At 40.1% G+C, this 22,152-nt stretch overlaps 1 protein-coding gene across 1 annotated transcript in view; it reads right to left on the bottom strand.

The window, feature by feature from the left end:
* The window catches only part of SPTLC1 (serine palmitoyltransferase long chain base subunit 1), a 75,459-nt gene extending 56,100 nt beyond the window's left edge, over window positions 1–19,359 (bottom strand). The window contains exons 1-3 of the mRNA XM_007456981.1: window positions 19,299–19,359; window positions 16,521–16,628; window positions 11,634–11,728 (exon numbers count right to left, since the gene is read on the bottom strand). Of these exons, the coding sequence (XP_007457043.1) occupies window positions 11,634–11,728; window positions 16,521–16,628; window positions 19,299–19,355 (260 nt within the window). The 5' untranslated portion in view covers window positions 19,356–19,359. The remainder of the gene's footprint in view (window positions 1–11,633; window positions 11,729–16,520; window positions 16,629–19,298) is intronic.
* Between the last annotated feature and the right edge of the window lie 2,793 nt (window positions 19,360–22,152).

Consider the following 22,152-nt stretch of genomic DNA (forward strand, 5'->3'; position numbering starts at 1 on the left):
CTCTGATTGCTGTGGCTAAAACTTCCAAAACTATGCTGAATAATAGTGGAGAGAGTGGGGCTTCCCTGGTGGCGCAGTGGTTGAGAGTCCACCTGCCGATGCAGGGGACATGGGTGCGTGCCCCTGTCCGGGAAGATCCCACATGCCATGGAGTGGCTAGGCCCGTGACCCTTGGCCACTGAGCCTGCACATCCGGAGCCTGTGCTCCACAACGGGAGAGGCCACAACAGTGAGAGGCCCGCGTACCGCAAAGAAAAAAAAAAATAGTGGTGAGAGTGGACAACCTTGTCTTGTTCCTGATCTTACAGGAAATGGTTTCAGTTTTTCACCACTGAGAACGATGTTGGCTGTGGGTTTGTCATATATGGCCTTTGTTATGTTGAGCAAAGTTCCCTCTATGCCTACTTTCTGCAGGGTTTTTATCATAAATGGGTGTTGAATTTTGTCAAAACATTTTTCTACATCTATTAAGATGATCATATGGTTTTTCTCCTTCAATGTTTTAATATGGTTTATCACATTGATTTGGGTATACTAAAGAATCCCTGCAATCCTGGGATAAACCCCACTTGATCATGGTGTATGATCCTTTTAATATGCTGTTGGATTCTGTTTGCTAGTATTCTGTTGAGGATATTTGAATCCATGTTCATCAGTGATATTGGCCTGTAGTTTTCTTTGTGACATCTTTGTCTGGTTTTGGTACCAGGGTGATGGTTGTCTTGTAGAATAGTTTGGGAGTGCTCCTCCTTCTGCTATATTTTGGAAGAGTTTGAGCATAGCTGTTAGCTCTTCTCTAAATGTCTGATGGATTTTGCCTGTGAAGCCATCTGGTCCTGGGCTTTTGTTTGTTGGAAGATTTTTAATCACAGTCTCAATTTCAGTGCTTGTGATTAGTCTGTTTATTTTCTATTTCTTCCTGGTTCAGTCTCAGAAGGTTGTGCTTTTCTAAGAATTTGTCCATTTCTTCCAGGTTGTCCATTTTATTGGCATATAGCTGCTTGTAGTAATCTCTCATGATCCTTTGTATTTCTGCAGTGTCAGCTGTTACTTCTCCTTTTCATTTCTAATTCTATTGATTTGTCTTCTTCCCTTTTTCCTTGATGAGTCTGGCTAATGGTTTATCAATTTTGTTTATCTTCTCAAAGAACAAGCTTTTAGTTTTATTGATCTTTGCTATTGTGTCCTTCATTTCTTTTTCATTTATTTCTGATCTGATCTTTATGATTTCTTTCCTTCTGTTAACTTTGGGTTTTTTTGGTTCTTCTTTCTCTAACTGCTTTAGGTGTAAGGTTAGGTTGTTTATTTTAGATGTTTGTTTCTTGAGGTAGGAAGAAACAAGAAATATTACTATATTGCTATAAACTTCCCTCTTAGAACTGCTTTTGCTGCATCCCACAGGTTTTGCATCATGTTTTCATTGTCATTTGTTTCTAGGTATTTTTTGATTTCCTCTTTGATTTATCCAGTGATCTGTTGGTTATTTAGTAGTGTATTGTTTAGCCTCCATGTGTTTGTAGTTTTTACACATTTTTTCCTGTAACTGATACCTAGTCTCATCGCGTTGTGGTCAGAAAAGATACTTGATATGATTTCAGTTTTCGTAAATTTACCAAGGCTAGACACAAGTTACGATCTATCCTGTAAAATGTTCCATGAGCACTTGAGAAGAAAGTGTATTCTGTTGTGTTTTGATGGCAAGTCCTATAAATATCAATTAAGTCCATCTAGTTTAATGTCTCATTTAAAGCTTGTGTTTCCTTATTTTCATTTTGTATGATCTGTCCATTGGTGAAAGTGGGGTGTTAAAATCCCCTACTATGATTGTGTTACTGTCGATTTCCCCTTTCACGTCTGTTAGCATTTGCCTGTGTATTGAGGTGGGTGCATAAATATTTATAATTGTTATATCTTCTTCTTGGATTGATCCCTTGATCTTTATGTAGTGTCCTTCTTTGTCTCTTGTAACAGTCTTTATTTTAAAGTGTATTTTGTGTGACATGAGAATTGCTAATCCAGCTTTCTTTCGATTTCCATTTGCATGGAATATCTTTTTACATCCCCTCACTTTCAGTCTGTATGTTTCCCTAGGTCTGAAGTGGGTCTCTTGTAGACAGTATATATACAGGTATTGTTTGTGTATCCATTCAGCCAGTCTATGACTTTTGGTTGGAGCATTTAATCCATTCACATTTAAGGTAGTTATTGATACGTATGTTCCTATTACCATTTTCTTAATTGTTTTGGGTTTGTTATGGTAGGTCTTTTCCTTCTCTTGTATTTCCTGCCTAGAGAAGTTCCTTTAGCATCTGTCGTAAAGCTGGTTTGGTGGTGCTGAATTCTCTTAGCTTTTGCTTGTCTGTAAAGGTTTTAATTTCTCCATCAAATCTGAATGAGATCCTTGCTGGGTAGAGTAATCTTCATTGTGGATTTTTCCCTTTCATCATTTTAAATATGTTCTGCCACTCCCTTCTGGCTTGCAGAGTTTCTGCTGAAAGATCAGCTGTTAACCTTATGGGGATTCCCTTGTATGTTATTGTTTTTCCCTTGCTGCTTTTAATATTTTTTCTTTGTATTTAATTTTTGATAGTTTGATTAATATGTGTCTTGGTGTGTTTCTCCTTGGATTTATCCTGTATGGGACTCTCTGTACTTCCTGGACTTGACTGACGGTTTCCTTTCCCATATTAGGGAAATTTTCAAGTATAATCCCTTCAAGTATTTTCTCAGTCCCCTTCTTTTTATCTTCTTCTTCTGGGACCCCTATAATTTGAATGTTGGTGCCTTTAATGTTGTTCGAGAGGTCTCTGAGCCTGTCCTCAATTCTTTTCATTATTTTTTCTTTATTCTGCTCTGCGGTAGTTATTTCCACTATTTTATCTTCCAGGTCACGTATCCGTTATTCTGCCTCAGTTATTCTGCTATTGATTCCTTCTAGAGAATTTTTAATGTCATTTATTGTGTTGTTCATCATTGTTTGCTCTTTACTTCTTCTAGGTCCTTGGTAAACATTTCTTGTATTTTCTCCATTCTATTTCCAAGATGTTGGATCATATTTACTATCATTACTCTGAATTCTTTTTTACGTAGACTGCCTAGTTCCTCTTCATTTGCTTGGTCTGGTGGGTTTTTACTTTGCTCCTTCATCTGCTGTGTGTTTCTCTGTCTTTTCATTTTGCTTAACTTACTGTGTTTGGGGTCTCCTTTTCGTAAGGCTGCAGGTTCGTAGTTCCTGTTGTTTCTGGTGTCTGCCCCCAGTGGGTAAGGTTGGTTCAATGGGTTGTGTAGGCTTCCTGGTGGAGGGGACTGGTGCCTGTGTTCTGGTGGATGAGGCTGGATCCTGTCTTTCTGGTGGGCACGACCACGTCCGGTGGTATGTTTTGGGGTGTCTGTGACCTTATTATGATTTTAGGCAGCCTCTCTAATGGGTGGGGTTGTGTTCCTGTCTTGCTAGTTGTTTGGCATAGGGTGTCCAGCACTGTAGCTTGCTAGTCACTGAGTGGAGCTGGGTCTTGGCACTGAGATGGAGATCTCTGGGAGAGCTTTCGCTGTTTGATATTATGTGGAGCCGGGAGGTCTTTGGTGGACCAATGTCCTGAACTTGGCTCTCCCACCTCAGAGGCACAGGCCTGACACCCGGCCGGAGCACCAAGACCCTGTCAGCCACACGGCTCAGAAGAAAAGGGAGAAAAAAAGGGGGAAAAAAAAAAGTTATTAAAAAATAAAAAAATATATTAAAAATTTAAAAATTAAAAATAATAAAGAAAAAAAAGAATGAAAGAGAGCAACCAAACCAAAAAAGAAATTCACCGATGATAACAAGCACTAAAAACTATAATAAAAGGAAAACAAACAAAATAGAAAAAATGGACAGACGGAACCCTAGGACAAATGGTAAAAGCAAAGATATACAGAAAAAATTACACAAAGTCCACCAGCTGAATTTTGTGATGATCCATTATTCGGTATTCCAGAGATGCAGGGTACATTAAGATGATTGTGGAGATTTAATCTGCTGCTCCTGATGCTGCTGGGAGAGATTTCCTTTTCTCTTCTTTGTTCCCACAGCTCCCGGGGTTTAGCTTTGGATTTGGCCCCACCTCTGCGTGTAGGTCACCTGAGGGTGTCTGTTCTTTGCTTAGACACGACGGGGTAAAGTAGCAGTTGATTAGGGGGCTCTGGCTCACTCAGGCTGGGGGGACAGAGGGGTATGGAATGTGGGGCGAGCCTGAGGCGGCAGAGGCCAGCATGATGTTGCAACAGCCTGAGGCGTGCTGTGTGTTCTCCCAGGGTAGTTGTCCCTGGATCACAGGGCCCTGGCACTGGTGGGCTGCACAGGCTCCTGGGAGGGGAGGTGTGGATAGTAATGTATGCTTGCACACAGGCTTCTTGGTGGCTGCAGCAGCAGCCTTAGCATCTCATGCCCGTCTCTGATGTCCACGCTGACAGCCGCAGCTTGTGCCCGTCTCTGCAGCTTGTTTAGGTGGTGCTCTGAATCCCCTCTCCTCATGCTCCCCGAAACAACCGTCTCTTGCCTCTTAGGCAGTTCCAGACATTTTCCTGGACTCCCTCCCAACTGTGGCGCACTAGCCCCCTTCAGGCTGTGTTCACGCTGCCAACCCTAGTCCTCTCCCTGGGATTTGACCTCCTAAGCCAGAGCCTCAGCTCCCAGCCCCCAACTGCCCGGGCGGGTGAGTGGACAAGCCTCTCAGTGCTGCTCTCAACCTCTGAGTGCTGGTCGGCACCGATCCTCTGTGTGGGAATCTCTCCACTTTGCCCTCCGCACTCCTGCTGCTGCGCTCTCCTCCGTGGCTCTGAAGCTTCCTCCCCACCACCCACTGTCTCCATCGGTGAAGGGTCTTCCTAGTGTGTGGAAACTTTTCCTCTTTCACAGCTCCCTCCCAGAGATGCAGGTCCCGTCCCTATTCTTTTGTCTCTGTTTTTTCTTTTTTCTTTTGCCCTACCCAGGTACGTGGGGAGTTTCTTGCCTTTCGGGAGGTCTGAGGTCTTCTGCCAGCGTTCAGTAGGAGTTCTGTAGGGGATGTTCCACATGTACATGTATTTCTGATGTATTTGTGGGGAGGAAGGTGATCTCCACATCTTCCTCCTCCACCATCTTGAAGGTCTCCCTTTTTTCTAATTTTTGAAAGATACTTTATTGCTAACAAATGATAACCATCTTCTGACAACACAGGGTTGCCAGAAACCTTTAATTTGTAAAAAGTGCAGTATCTATGGGAGTGCAATAAAGTGAAGTGCAATAAAATGAGGTGTGCCTATATATAAATATATGGCAAATGACAGCAGCTGCCCCCACTAACTACTAAGTTACACATATTTCTTTCTCTATGGAGAAAAATAAAATTGAATTACCATATTCAAAGATGAATTCCAGGCATATTAAAAAAAACCTAAAAAATATTTTGGAACAGAGGAAAATTTAGAAGGTCTTTGTGACCTTGGAATAGGAAATGATTTCTGAAACAAGTATGCAAACACACAAACCATGAGGCTAAAATGGATGAATATGACCAAGTCCAAATTTAGAATTCTGGTTCAATGAAGATACCAAAGACAAAATTAACAGATGGGTGATAAAGAGATTTACTAGGTTTCATGAATCTAAGATGGCATCGACTGTATTTTATCTATCACTAAGGAGGAAAGACACAGCCAAGTAAAATGCAATGATGCAGGGACTTCCCTGGTGGTGCAGTGGTTAAGAATCTGCCTACCAATGCAGGGCACATGGGTGCAAGCCCTGGTCCAGGGAGATCCCACATGCCGCAGAGCAGCTAAGCCTGTATGCCACAATTACTGAGCCTGTGCTCTAGAACCCATGAGCCACAACTACTGAGCCCGTGTGGCATAACTACTGAAGCCTGAGTGCCTAGAGCCCATGCTCCACAATGAGAAGCCACTGCAATGAGAAGCCCATGCACTGCTACGAAGAGTAGCCCCCACTCGCCTCAACTAGAGAAAAGCATGCATGCAGCAATGAAGACGCAACACAGTCAAAAATGAAAAAAATAAAATAAAATGCAATGATGTTTTCTTATCGTTTGTATTTTAGTTCATATTTAATGAAAGGGCTATCTTGACACAGATTTTTGTCACTCTACTTTTGTACCTATGAAAAGAAAAATATAAGCAAGATCAATCAGGCAAGACATTCGTAACTTCTAGTCAGCAGTCCTGTCTGCTCTCTGCTATGTAATGGATATCATGGGTATTCATACTCCCTGCTAACATATTCTGCTCCCTGCTGACAGAAGGATCCTGGCATTGCTTAGGAGGATGCTCTGCTATCATCTCTGGTATTACTTGACAGTCAGTATCACTCATTATCTAAGTTTGATGCTGGAACTTTCCTACTGGACTAAACTCTTAGTTTCATCTTTATGCAGTTGAATCACGTATCTAGAAAGTAAACTGTTATTACCCAAAGGCAGTAGGAGTTTCACAAAGGAATGTTCAAAGCCTTAGTCCCAGTAGCCTCTGTTCAAGTGTCTGGAGGGATCTGGCCATTTCTCCTTCCATCAGCTGATTTACTTACCAGCAGTGCACAAAACTCAACTGAGGTGCTGGCAGTAAGCATAGCCATGACCAAGTTCATCAGTGTGCAAGAAATGATACCCTCACCTGCTCCCAGCTGACAATGACTCTCAGCAGCTCTAAGATTCATACATGTTTCAGAGATCTTAAAATCGGAAAAAAAAGTTTCTTAGACTCATTGTAATAGATTACTACTCACAAACTGACCAAGGATTAAAATCTACACAATACTGGGGACTCCTGATAATCGAAAGATAGACTGGGAATCAAGGAGAAGAAGAACTAAAAGATATGAAGAGGCATTCACAGGAGGGAAAAACCCCAGCAGCTAATAATAAGTAGATCAAGTGATACTTAAAGGCTCAAATAATCAGAGAAATGCAAAATAAAACAATGTTACCAAACACAGCTGTGGGAAACTGAACGCCCATATACTAACTCAGGAGAATCACAATGTAGGAAAGTCCCATCGGGAAATGAGACAGGCATATAGAGTAGTACTCAATTCCTGGTCCCACACCCCTAGAGAGACTCAGACAGGTCCACAAGAGAACATTAATCAGGTTTAATCACCAGGTTTTTTTGTGGCAGTGGGGAGTGGGGGTAGCTTAGGTATCCATCACGAGGAAAATCACTAAATTTACCCATCACTGAGTAAAACATGGTGGCCATACACAACAGAATAATATGTAGCAGTTGGAAGAAATGAACAGGAAGTCCATCTAGCAATTCCACCTCTCTGCCCTGCTTGATATTTCTTCATACTGCTCAACACCAGCTAACACTGTATGTATTTCATTCTTGGTCAGCCTGCCCCAAGAGAACTAAGATTTTGATTTATTGCACATGCTCATCAGCACATTCCTTAAACATGGTAGGCACTCAAATATTTGTTGAAAAATAAGTGCTGGGTAAAAAACTTGTAAGAAAAAAACCAGAATGAAGTCTAGAGCACAAAATTAAAAACATACTTTCATAAAACATTAAGATTACATGGTTTCAAGCATACATACGTAATAAAAACAATAACATATGACTTTAATAACATAAAATAATAAAAGAAAGCAAAATACACGTATTACAGTGGGATACCTCACTGGGGAGGAGAACAGATGCAGGCACTGGGGATGAAGGAAATAATAAAGCAAATGAGAATGCTGCCTTACATGGGTGCTGATGAGAGCAGTATTGAAGGGAGAGTCAATGCCTTTGCAGGAAAGGCCCAAAATGAAGAAAATAAAACAGAGACTCAACTAAACCAGAGGATAAACCTCTGGCAAATTTGAGTGAGGAGACACAAATGCCTGCAATGGAGACACAAACCCCAGAGATGTGTTGTTATATATATCTATATACAAAGTTATATGTATATATTTTACATATAACTTCCCAAGAGAATCCTATGAACTACTTCATGCCAATGCATTTGAAAACAAAAGAAGAAATGAACAATTACTAAATGGCAGTAACCAAAACTTACTCAAAAAGGAAATATGAACAGCTTTAAAAACTCACTGAAGACATTAAATTCATGATTAAAAATCTATGCTCAACAGAACAAACAACAAATAGTGTTGCCAGGAAAACTATAAGACTAATATACCTCTGATACCAAAGCTGGGCCAGCACAGTAAGGGAAAAGAAAAAGACTAACTCACTTTCAATACTGATGCTAAAAATAACAAATATTAGCCAAAAAAAAAAAATCCAACAATTAATAAAAATTAACCAAATAGTCATGCTTAAATAGGGTTTATCACTGAGTTGTAAGAGTTCTTTTTATATATTTAATATTTTGGATACTAGCCCCTTAACAAATATGTGACTTGAAAATATTTTCTTCCATTTTGTGGGGTTTTGTACCATTTCTCTAGTAATGGGCTTTGAAGCACAAATGTTTTTAATTTTAACGAAGTCCAGTTTGTCTATGTTTTCTTTTGCTGCTTGCGCTTTTGTGTCATATCTAAAAATCTCTGGCCAATCCAAGATTATGAAGATTTACTCTTTTGTTTTCTTTCTTCTAAACTAAGAACTTATAGTTTTTGCTCTTAAATTTAAGCCCATGATTAATTTTGAGCTACTTTTTACACATGGTGTGAGGTCAGGGTCCATCAACATTCTTTTACATGTGTGTATCCCATTGTCCCATCACAATCTGTTAAAAAGAGTATTCTTTCCCTACTGAATTGTCTTGGCATTCTGTTGAAAATCAATGGACCATAATTTAAGGTTGCCCACCCATTTTTAAGAATAAGACACTGAAATGCTAATTGCAAGCACTGTGTAAATGGGCTTGGCTTCTTGACTGATGGTGGGCTTCACTCTATGATAATGAGACACAGACTTGTTTATTCATCTGTGGAGACTGCAAACTCAAAATTTTCTGTTTTTACTCTCTTGACTTTGAGTTTCACCAGAGAGGAATCCTCCAGTGAGGTGTATATGAAGATATAAATCTGGTTTCCCACTTTCTGAAAGCCGAGTTGGAGGAAACGGGATTAGCATCCCATTATTCATTATATACTTGCTTTCTGTTTTTAGAATGGCACTCACCTCCTCACACATTCTTAGGACTTTCAATTTATATTTAGCCTTTCCAGAGAGTAAATCTCCCATCTTTCTGCAAGTCTACAGAGCTGGAATCTGGGGTGAGGATGAGTGGCATGGTTGCTTGCAATTTTTCTCATAAAAATTTATGTATATGCTTAATTAATGTAAAAAAATCAATCAGTACAATTTAATGTAGTAATGGATTAGAGAAGAAAAGTCACAACCATCTCAACAGATAAAGAAAAAATTTAATAAAATTTAACACTGACTTTAAAACTAACAAAAAGTTCCCTTAGCAAACTAGGAAGAGAAAGGAAGGCTTATAACACCGTACAGGTTATCCCTTAAAAGCCATCAGGAACAGGATACAGAGGCCCTTGTTACCACTCCTATTCAACACTGCATGGTAGGTATCCTAGCAAGTGCAATAACACAGAAACAAGAAGAAAATGACGCTTCATGACAGAAGTGAAAACTCTCTGGAACCCAGAGACGAAGCTATTAAAAGATATGCAATGTTAATTTCCTGGTTGTGATACTGTACTATAGTTAAGCAAGATGTTAACATTGGGGGAAACTGATGAAGAGTATATGAAATCTCTCTGTATTATTTCTTACAACTGCATGTGAATCTACTATTATTTCCAAATAAAAAGTAGCAAAAAAAAAAGTTAAGCAAAATCTCTATGAAGAACATTATGTAACTTCTCTCAGAGACATAAAAGACCTAAGTATACAACTGACACACAAGGTACGTGGTGAAGAGATTCAGTATTAGCAATATACCAATTCTCTCCAAATTAATCCATAAATTCAATGCATTACTAGTCACAAACCCAAACCCATTTTCTGGTCTAATCTGATCAGCTAAACCTAAACTCATAGTGAAGAGTCAAGGATAGCCTAGACAATTGTGAAGAACAAGGAGGTGAAGGACTCACTCTAGTCAAGGCCTATTATTAAGCTGTGGTATAAGTGAGGTTCTGGCACAGGGAGAGATAAATATACCAAAAGAATAGAAATAAAGCCAGAAACAGATCCTTTATAAGGGAACTTGACATATGAAAGAAGGGAAATTTCCAATCAGTAGGTAAAAAATGGACTATTCAACTAATAATGTTGGGACAACTAACTGTCATATGGAAAACAGGCAAATCAGACCTTTGTGGTAGGAAGGATTTTATAACCATAACATTAATGATTGGTCAGTCTGATTTCAGGACAAGTAAAACTTTCATGAGACCAAAGAAATTCACAAAAGTGAAGAATACAAGCCTCTCTCAGATCAGACCAGAAGTAGAAGGGCATACTCAGGAGAATATCCTACATCATATTTTAAAATAGAATACTAAACACTTTCATGGCAACAGGCATGCTGTGGCAAAAGTATAAATATAAGCAAAGGAAAAACATCTACCAACTTCAAGATGGTGGTTATCTTGCCTGGGAGGCAAGAGTAAGTGATACATGGGAAGGGATTTCTTTAGTGATACACTTGACCCCTGAACAACATGGGTTTGAACTGTGCAGGTCCACTTATACACAGATTTTTTTCAACAGTAGATATTACTGTACTACATGATCCACGGTTGGTTGAATCCTTGGATGTAGAACCACATATCTAGAGGAACTGGGTATCTGGAGGGCTGACTCTAATTTATATGCAGGTTTTTGACTGCCCAGAGGGTCAGGGCCCCTAACCCCCATACTGTTCAAGGGTCAACTGCATTTCTAATGCTTTATTTCTTTTAAAAAATAGATTTAAAGTAAAGATAGCAAAATGTTAATACCTATTACTTCTGGGTGGTAGATACATATGTGACTGATATTTTCTGTATACTTAAAATTTAAGAAATAAAAATAAAAATAAATAAAACATTGGAAGCCAGGAGGTAGGTAGCATAAGTGAGCTGAAGTTTCATAATTCATATTGTGAAAGTCAACAAGCACTGCCTATCATTAATCAATCAAGAAACAGTAATGTAAGCATACTGCTAATATCTAGTTATGAAGGTTAACCTTCAACAGATCTAAAATCAGAAACAACCCAGGTGGGAAAAAGTAGGAATGCTGTTTTTCATTTTAACTGTCTTCCCATTTGAAATATTATGTGTGTGTATTACTTTTTTTTTTTTTTTTTTTTGAGGTAGGCGGGCCTCTCGCTGCTGTGGCCTCTCCCGTTGCAGAGCACAGGCTCCGGACGCGCAGGCTCAGTGGCCATGGCTCACGGGTCCAGTGGCTCCATGGCACGTGGGATCTTTCCGGACCGGGGCAGGAACCCGTGGTCCCCTGCATCGGCAGGCGCACTCTCAACCACTGTGCCACCAGGGAAGCCCCTGCTTTTAAAAAATATATATATATATTTTTAAAAAGGGACAAACTTGGAAGCCCAAATTGGAGATCTCCAGAAATTTCTAAAAGTCTTATTTCAGTTAAAAAAAAGGAATACTATATAAACCACTGTATACTTTGTTGAGTTTACCTACAGGAAACCAAATATAAGCCCTTGACTAGCAAAACCAATTTACCCTGAAACGATGTTGTAGTTGAGAGCAGGATGGTATTTTGAGACAGGAGGAACAAGAGGTTCTGGTTGCCACTCTTCAATCAATTCTTCCTTTTCCTACAGGAGAAAAGCAGTTAAAATACAGCGCAGTTCTACTTACTGGACAGCAACTCTAGCGGTATCTAAACTGTTTGTTGTAATGGAACCATCATAATGAACACACTGCTAGACACAGATGTCCAGCTGCTGTGCCTGGAAATGACACAGAATCACTATTGAGTTTTGTGCACTTAACCCCTCACCTCTTTCCTTATCTCAGGCTAAAGCCTCTTTTTCCATGAAGCTTTGTGGCTGACTGGAAATTTCTTAAAAATTTTATTTCTATGTTCAGGATTTTTCACTGTGGGAAGTAGGAAGTATAACTGCTACTGATGACAAAACTAAAAGTCTATAACACAAAGGTGAGAGGCATGACTGCAGGTAAGGGAGCTCAGCCTCTACTGCAAGATATGACAGACAGCCATGCCTTCTTACAGGCATGGCTGTCACAGGAAGGGATCAACTAGACTACAAAGCACTGTTTCTACAAGCCATTGGCAAGGATTCAGAAGTAACTGAAATATACCAAAAGACTCTCATAATAATTATTGTAACAGGATTTAGTTGTTTGGAAATTTCTCATAAAAAACCACTTTATTCCTTTTACCTGTTATTTCATGCATTCCAAGTATTTTGACTATTTTGAGTTTCTTACCCATTCTTGAAGTAGAAAACAATGTAATTTTGAAAATGTAGTCTGGATGTACAGGATGAGATGAGGCACCTGATGAACATGACAGCCACAGTAATTCTTGCCTTACATAGGCCCACTCTCAATACTTCTATTTTCACACTCCAGTTAAATGCTTCTGTGCATTTTTCTCCTAATAGGCAATTCTAGGGCATGGCTAGGAGCATATTCACCTGATGCTCAGGCGCTCAAAAATGCTGGCTGAATAAATCAGTCAATAAATTCCTCATCTATTTCTGCCAATGACTGCACAGAACAGCAGCCTGAACAAGTCTGAAGTATGTATCATGCACACTGTCCACTTGCTACCACAGAGACAGATTTGAGAATCAACTCAAGATTGCCTGGTATTCAAGAGTCTCTGCAGGGGACTTCCTTGGTGGTGCAGTGGTTAAGAATCCGCTTGCCAATGCAGGGGATATGGGTTCAAGCGCTGGTCCAGGAAGATTCCACATGCTGCAGAGCAACTAAGCCTGTGCACCACAACTACTGAGGCTGTACTCTACAGCACGTGAGCCACAGCTCCTGAGCCTGGCTGCCACAACTACTGAAGCCCGCACACCTAGAGCCCGTGCTCTGTAACAACAGAAGCCACCATGAGAAGCCTAAGCACCTCAACGAAGAGTAGCCCCCGCTTGCTGCAACTAGAGCAAGCCCACACACAGCAATGAAGACCCAATGTAGCCAAAATTAAATAAATAAATAAATAAATAATAAAAAAAGAGACTCTGCAGACCTATAAAACTGAGAAGGGCATTTCTTCTTTGCTGCCATGAGTTAAGCTTTAGAAACACTCATAACGTTTTCTTTTTTTCTTCCACAGCTTTTAGGGTAAGATGTCAGTGATTACTGAATCTCGCTCTAGGTAAGTTCTACTTTTAGAGGGTTATCCTAAAATTATGTTTCAGTATCCTTCTTTTATTTTTTTTTTATTTATTTATTTATTTATTTATTTTTTAACATCTTTATTGGGGTATAATTGCTTTACAATGGTGTGTTAGTTTCTGCTTTATAACAGAGTGAGTCAGTTATACATATATATATGTTCCCATATCTCTTCCCTCTTTGTCTCCCTCCCTCCCACCCTCCCTATCCCACCCCTCCAGACAGCCACAAAGAACCGAGCCGGTTTCCCTGTGCCATGCGGCTGCTTCCCACTGGCTATCTACCTTACGTTTGTTAGTATATATATGTCCATGTCTCTCTCTCGCCCTAACACACCTCACCCTTCCCCCTCCCCATATCCTCAAGTCTGTTCTCCAGTAGGTCTCTGTCTTTATTCCTGTTTTACCCCTAGGTTCTTCATAACATTTTTTTTTCTTAAATTCCATATATATGTGTTAGCATACGGTATTTGTCCTTCTCTTTCTGACTTACTTCACTCTGTATGACAGACTCTAGATCTATCCACCTCATTACAAATAGCTCAATTTCGTTTCTTTTTATGGCTGAGTAATATTCCATTGTATATATGTGCCACATCTTCTTTATCCATTCATCCGACGACGGGCACTTAGGTTGTTTCCATCTCCGGGCTATTGTAAATAGAGCTGCAATGAACATTTTGGTACATGACTCTTTCTGAATTCTGGTTTCCTCAGGGTATATACCTAGTAGTGGGATTGCTGGGTCATATGGTAGTTCTATTTGTAGTTTTTTAAGGAACCTCCATACTGTTCTCCATAGTGGCTGAACCAATTCACATTCCCACCAGCAGTGCAAGAGTGTTCCCTTTTCTCCACACCCTCTCCAGCATTTATTGTTTCTAGATTTTTTGATGATGGCCATTCTGACTGGTGTGAGATGATATCTCATTGTAGTTTTGATTTGCATTTCTCTAATGATTAATGATGTTGAGCATTCTTTCATGTGTTTGTTGGCAGTCTGTATATCTTCTTTGGAGAAATGTCTATTTAGGTCTTCTGCCCATTTTTGGATTGGGTTGTTTATTTTTTTGTTATTGAGCTGCATGAGCTGCCTGTAAATTTTAGAGATTAATCCTTTGTCAGTTGATTCATTTGCAAATATTTTCTCCCATTCTGAGGGTTGTCTTTTGGTCTTGTTTATGGTTTCCTTTGCTGTGCAAAAGCTTTGAAGTTTCATTAGGTCCCATTTGTTTATTTTTGTTTTTATCTCCATTACTCTAGGAGATGGGTCAAGAAGGATCTTGCTGTGATTTATGTCATAGAGTGTTCTGCCTATGTTTTCCTCTAAGAGTTTGATAGTTTCTGGCCTTACATTTAGGTCTTTAATCCATTTTGAGCTTATTTTTGTGTATGGTGTTAGGGAGTGATCTAATCTCATACTTTTACATGTACCTATCCAATTTTCCCAGCACCACTTATTGAAGAGGCTGTCCTTTCTCCACTGTATATTCCTGCCACCTTTATCAAAGATAAGGTGACCATATGTGCATGGGTTTATCTCTGGGCTTTCTATCCTATTCCATTGATCTATCTTTCTGTTTTTGTGCCAGTACCATACTGTCTTGATTACTGTAGCTTTGTAGTATAGTCTGAAGTCAGGCAGCCTGATTCCTCCAGCTCCATTTTTTGTTCTCAAGATTGCTTTGGCTATTCGGGGTCTTTTGTGTTTCCATACAAATTGTGAAATTTTTTGTTCTAGTTCTGTGAAAAATGCCACTGGTAGTTTGATAGGGATTGCATTGAATCTATAGATTGCTTTGGGGAGTAGAGTCATTTTCACAATGTTGATTCTTCCAATCCAAGAACATCAGTATCCTTCTTTTAAAATGCATATTTGTGTGGATTGACTTGTCTAAACTTAAACTAAGAATATTAGGAATGATCAACCCCTTAAAAAGTTGGGCTATAAATCTATTCCACGGCCTCATAATCATTCACGTGGAGCTCCTAAATACCAAGGGAAAAAAGTAGAGACAGGATTTCTGGCCCAGATAGCCCAATCTTACTGCAATACCATCAAAAGAGTGTTCTATGGCACACTAATCCTACAGGTATTCATTAAAAAAAAGGCGGGGGTGGGGATCTATGGTCAAGTTTATGGCAGTTCTCCAAACAGCGGTTCAAATATCCACTGGCATATTAAAGATTACAAGAAATCATGCAATGAGACACCTCTTTAGTCTTCTTTACCCAGGTTACGAAAACTTATTTGCCCTAAGAACCATTTGCTGCATATCCCCTATCCCCTAGGGGGGATACTGCCTGACCATCTCATGACAAATATTAATGATCAGGACAGCAGGGGCAGCCAGTGAAACCAGGTGAACAATCGCCACACTACTGTAATTCCATTCCACTTGCACTTCCTTCTGTGAATGCTCCAGAAAAGAGCAGTGCTCCATCATTGTGCCACACTCAATGCTGCCTTTTGAACCAACGTTTCAGGCATTTTTGTGGGAAAACATCTCTCACCATCTCTGTATCCCTAAGTAGTATTCTGGCACATTGCTACAGAGGCTGGATAAGGAAACAATCCAAGTTACAGAAACTACACTGCAGTCAAAACTGCTCTTCCTCTCACACCCGGGGCACAGTTACTAAGTGTTCCTATCTGCGTGAGAAGGTAGGGGATTCCACAAACCCCTTGGTCTCTCGTACTAACAGACTCGAAGTGGTCGGGACTGCAAGTCCTCTGGACACTTCTGCTTCCTAAGGTTTGCCTAGCTTGGGCTTGAGCTGGGTCCCTTACCATACAGAACACATCAAAATTTGATTTGGGGTGGGAAGGTGGAGAGCAGTGGGATGGGGAGGATTCTTTCTAACTCTGAATTTCCTTTATAAAGACCACAGGGGAAACTTTCATTCAGGCTTCAGAAATAGTGGTGCTTTTCCCGAGCAACTCATGTAATTCTTGTATACGGACATTTGAAATCCAGCATGCATCCATGCTTCCCGTCCAGCATCTAGTACATTCCCAGACTGCTGTTTACTCCTAGCAAAGTATAAAGGCCTGTAACATGGTACTCCTTTGTGTATTCACTTTATCCCTGGCTTCCCCATATTTTGCTTACCCTGACTTCCTTACATTCCAGAAAATATTTTAACATTTATAGTTGAGCCACAAGTCCTGTTTTGAAAGATGGAGCAACTATAATCATACACCAAATAATAAAATAGAGATTTAACTTCTTACCTTGACTGTAAGATCAGATCGTTCTTGTAACTTGTAAGTTTTAGAGAAAAGAAGTCTGATTATCCAGAGTATTAAAATTCCTTCCAAAATAAGATGATAAGCAGGAGCCTAGGAGTGAGTCAAAAGAAAAGCATAACAAGAAGTGAAATAAACATTTCCAAAACCTGCACATAAAATTTAATTCATCTGCATATACTGCTCCCATGACCTTTAACCTATTTATTACTTCTTAAAATTTACTTTCAAAGCTCACTTCATGTCTACTCATTTGTTTTCCCATTTCTAACATAAGGCAATTTCTCCTACATGAAAAATCTCTAAAACTGCAGTGTTAGGAATAAAAATTAATTTTAAAAATTAAATCTGACACAGAATTCCAATAGTCTAACAATATCAACTATCAGATCCTTCAGGTAATTTATATTTTTACTGGTGAGAAATAACTGTAACAAACATTTCGCAGCTTCACAAGCCTTCTAGAACCCCCACATACCATGGATAAATTGAGAATTATTTGGACACCAGTTTCCATAATTCTCAAAGACTTTTGCACTACTTACTATATTTCCTGTATCCCCAATAGGCCTCTTTAAATTCTCCTTGGAACGTGGCAGAGAAAAAAAGACTTTATAAGTGTTTAAAGAAATAGTAGGTCTCTTTTCTACCAGTTCCCCAAAAGTATGTACTGTTTTCCATGTCAACATCCATAAAGGTACCTTAATGAAATTATCCGCATCAGGTCTTCTTTTCAACTGTACATTTCCAGGATTAAAGCCAGGCTGACTTTTATGTCTTACACAACTAGATACAGTAAGTGCATATAAAAGATTCCAGATATCAACTAAACCTCCATAAGTCAGTTATGGGGTGCTACATTCCAATAGGTTGTCATCAGAAAGTCATTTAAAAGAGGTATTTATGCAAGAGAGAAGAGATATGGGGATATATGTACATGTACAGCTGATTCACTTTGTTATAAAGCAGAAACTAACACACCATTGTAAAGCAATTATACTCCAATAAAGATGTTAAAAAAAAAAGAGGTATTTAGAAATGTAAATACAAATTATTTTCAAACATTAGACAAAAAGAAAGCAATGATGATTCACAATAGTTAAAAAAGTTCAGAAGGGGGGACCAGGGAAACTGCTGGCAATTTCATAAATAAACTTTCAGGTCATTGGACAAATAACCTTAAAACTACATACATGCTACAAATGTATGGGTACACAGCAAGACTCCTCAAATTCTGCATACATTGTGCACAGAAATTAGAAGCAAAACCAGAAATCTAAGACTATTTTTAAAATTTGCTGATCCCTCCTGACTATAATTCATTTAAGAATGAAGACTCTACTAAAAAAATCCTTTTGGTTTTATCAATAACTGGATTATAGTTGACAAACATAAGTCCAAGTCACTAAACATTCCACTCCACAAAGAAATCCTAAGAAAAGCTGAAATGTCTAGTGAATTAATAAAAATCACAAATGTGGCTTCTTTTCTTCCCTAGGAAATGTTACATCAAGGAGACCTCTCAAGTCTCACTCATGGTCAATACCAGGGTATGAGAAGTTACATAGTCAAAGGGCAGTCTTCAAAAAGGCAGCAACAATATATAGTAGAAATTATTCATTTCTAAAAAAAAAAAAGGAAATCTTAAATTTTAGTGGTTCTTCTTAGTCACTATAATCTACCTAAGGTTGGACATCACCTAGGCTCTATTTGCTCTCTTAACTGTTTTTTTTCAAAAAGTCCTGATGGATTTTGCAATAATACATCTTGCATCATCACCCTTACCAGTAAGTGCTATACTGGTAAGTGCTTACTTACCAGTAAGTGCTATATTAAGTTTTAAGAAACTTATCAAAAGAAAACAGATTCACTTTAAGTGAATGTAAGCTCTGTAAGCACAGGGACTTTTACCTGTTCCCTCATTGCACTATTCCTAGCATCTAGATCTCTGCTGTCCAATACTGTAGTCAGTAGGACCATTCAACTATTTAAATACACACCTAAATTAAATGAAAAATTCAGCCCCTCAGTTGCACTAGCCACGTTTCAAGCGCTTAACAGCCACATGTGGTTAGTGGGCTGCTGTACTGAACAGCTCAGAGAACACGCAGAAAGTTCCATTGCACAGTGCATGGAAACTCACTAAATGTCAAATGAATGAACATTCTCCAAGACTCATTTAAATTTTATATTACCTTTCAAAAAAGCTCCTAACTGGTCTTTCTTTAAAATTTTACTAAAATAGTTGTATCTTTACAAGACAGAAAATGTGACGTAGGCGGAAGAATGACAAATTATTTCATATACCTAAATCATTCGGCTTCCTTTCTAACCCCACGTCCCAACAAAAACAAAGTCCAACTTATTACAATTCTTTCCCCTATTCCCTGCTCCACAGTTCCGAGAACCTGTCTTCCCTAGGACCTCACCAGACTGAGATTTTCCACTCTACTTTCATCACTCCGTTTTACCATCAGTCCCAACTCTTGTTTTTGACTAGCCTCTCTCCTGTATCCGGGCAGGACCTGGAGAGGGTTCCGTGCTCGCAGCAGCGCAATACGAGACCCCCGGCTCCGGCCCGTGCCTCCCTACATTCCGCCACTGGGAAATGTGTGCGCCTATGAGCCTTTCCAGAGAGGGACGCCGGGCGTCCGGGAATAACCGGGCCAGCCCCGCCCAGGCCTCAGACCAAAAATCCACACAAAACGTCCCACTTCCCCAGGGCTGGGTGTGGTCGTGGACCCCTGGGGCCGCCAAGCTCACCTCGTAGAGCGCCTGTACCATCTCCACCAGCACCCACTGCTCCGCTACCGTCGCCATAGTTAGCCGCCAGGGTTTCCTTCCGGAAGGCGGGCCACAGGCACGTCAGATATTGCGCGGCGCGGTCCAGTGACGTCTATACGCCCGGAAGGCGGGGCTGCCGTCAGTTGGGCACCGCCTTCTCGCGCCTGTGTACTGGGCGGCGGTTGGCTGCGCTGGCTGAGGAAGGTTTAGGGGTGAAAGGTCAACTTGGGGTCTCGCTTGGGTGCGGGGAGGGTTGGAAGCGGCAGGCTGGTACCCGCAACAGGTGTTCACAACGCGGCTATTATGTGCCAGACCCCGTGTTGCGCTCTCCGGATGGAGAGATTTTAATAAATGGCCCTCGCGCTCGGCAGGCAGTCAGGTGCAGGGAGGTATTAATGCAATCGCAAACATATTCTTTACTTTTAAATTACGTAAGTAATGCAGGAATGCATTATCGTAAAAAAAAATAGACAGCTCTTATATAGCACTTACCATGTATAAAGCCTAGCCTAAGGCTTTGCAGATATTAAGCCATATAAGAGTTTGGTGTGGAACCTTCAAGAGCCTATGTATCCCAACGTGGTGTGCACACACACTTCGGTTGGATTTCTTAAATTTAACCGGGAGCATAGGGACAATATTGTTCTACAATTTGCTTTTCTTCCATTCTTTTTTTGGCTATAACTCTTGTATTTTTAATCAACGAAGAAGCCTATTTATTGGAATAATTTGTTACGTATATTTCTCTTTCCATTTTACTTAAACATTTTCCTATTGATGAACACTTAGGTTTTTTTCTACTTTTTCACCTATTACAAACAATGCTACAGTAAACATCGATGTGCCCTATTGTCTTTCTGTGCGTATTGGGGTATGTCTGGCAAGTTTCCTCAAAGTCAAATTTTACTCAATATGCATGTTAATGCCGATAAATACTGCCATACTGCTCTCCAGAATGGCTCAACCAATTTTAAATGTTCGAAAGTGTATCCATACTCTATCTCATGATGGATATTATCAATCTTTTAAAATTTTTGGCCAATTTAATTTAATGGAGATAAAATGTCTCTTCACTGAATTTTACTTTCCATGCTGCTGGTTATTCATGGTTATTCTTATATGTTTATTGGCATTTGTAGTCCGTTCGTGAATCATCAATTCATATTCTTTGCCCAGTTTTCTATTAGTTATTTTTCACTTTCTAATGGATGTATGGAAGCTCTTTATGCATTCTGAATATCTTATATTTTCCTATTTCATATGTGACAATTATTTTTGCCCAATTCCTGTCTAGTTTTTTACATTGTCTTTTGTCATACCTATATTTTAATTTTTATGTAATGTGTCAGTCTGTTCCTTTATTGCCTGTGGGTTTGTATCTTGCTTAGAAAGACCATCTTCACCACAGTTAGGTTTTCCTCCCATGCTTCAGTTTGTTGTTTATAGTTAGCTCTTTAATAATTATTCTGGAAATTATATTTTTGTATGATGAGAGTTATGGGCCTTTATTTTTTCCTAAAGGAATAACAATTTTTCTCAGTGCCATTTATTTGAGTAATTCTGATTTCCCCAAATTCTGTGAAATGGCACCAGCACTATGCACTGCACATGAAGTTGCCACTATGTACCCGATGATGTTGGTGCCCTGGGATCCAGTACCATGTTTGTGCTTGCTGCCTCGCCCAGGTGCAGCCAGCTCCTGCAATTTTCAGAGACGTACCTTCAGGCTGCCAGAACCCATGTTTCCTACTCTCATGGAGAACTGGAAGGATCTGAGAACATGTTTTCTCAGGCAGCCCTTTACTGGGTGGGTGACTGATGGTTGCTGGGGAATAAAATATTGGAGCTTCCTGGCTGCACAGAGCAAGACGATTCTGAGGGGTAAACCTCACCATCTCCTCTAGATTGAGTCAGGGGTACTGTGTGCAAATTCTTTGACACACCCATCAAGAGGTAGAGTCTATGTTCTCTTTGCTTGAATCTGGATGTACCTTGTGACAACTTCTACAGTAGATTGCTGCTGCCACGTGGAGAGATCATGTGGGGACCGCATACACACGAAAAGAGATGGCGAAGTGACCCCACCTGCTCCAGCCCCCTGTTGTTTGAGTCTTACCAGTCCAGGTGCCAGACATGTAAGGGAAGTTGCCTTCAAGATGACCCTGGCTCTAATCACCCTCTGGTTCAACCATCTGAGAGACTTTGAGTGAAAAATGTCTAGCTAAGCTCAGACAACCCCAAAATTTGTAAGCAAAACAAATGATTGTTATTGTCCTAAGCCACTGCTTTGGGATTGGTTGCTATGTAGAAGTTATCTGCTACAGTAGGTCACTGGAATGGGTACCCTGTGGAACCTTGCAGGCTTTTTCACTCTTGCATGGTCCCTGTATTATTTTCCTCAGGTTGCCATAACAAATTATCAGAAACTGGATGGCTTGAAACAACAAAAATTTATTCTCTCACAGTTCTGGAGGACAGAAATCCAAAATCAAGCTGTCAACAGGGCTGCACTCCCTCCAAAGACTCTGGGGAATAATCCTTCCTTGTCTCTTCCAGCTTCTGGTGGCTCCTGGCATTCTTTTTTTTTTTTTTTTTTTTTTTTTTTTTGCGGTACGCGGGCCTCTCACTGTTGTGGCCTCTCCCATTGCGGAGCACAGGCTCCGTACGTGCAGACTCAGCGGCCATGGCTCACGGGCCCAGCCACTCTGTGGCATGTGGGATCTTCCCGGACTGGGGCATAAACCCGTGTCCCCTGCATCGGCAGGCGGACTCTCAACCACTGTGCCACCAGGGAAGCCCCTGGCATTCTTTGGCTTGTGACTGCACAACTACA

Source organism: Lipotes vexillifer, unplaced genomic scaffold (genome assembly GCF_000442215.2).
Source record: "Lipotes vexillifer unplaced genomic scaffold, Lipotes_vexillifer_v1.1 scaffold859, whole genome shotgun sequence".
NCBI classification, from domain to species: Eukaryota; Metazoa; Chordata; class Mammalia; order Artiodactyla; family Lipotidae; genus Lipotes; species Lipotes vexillifer.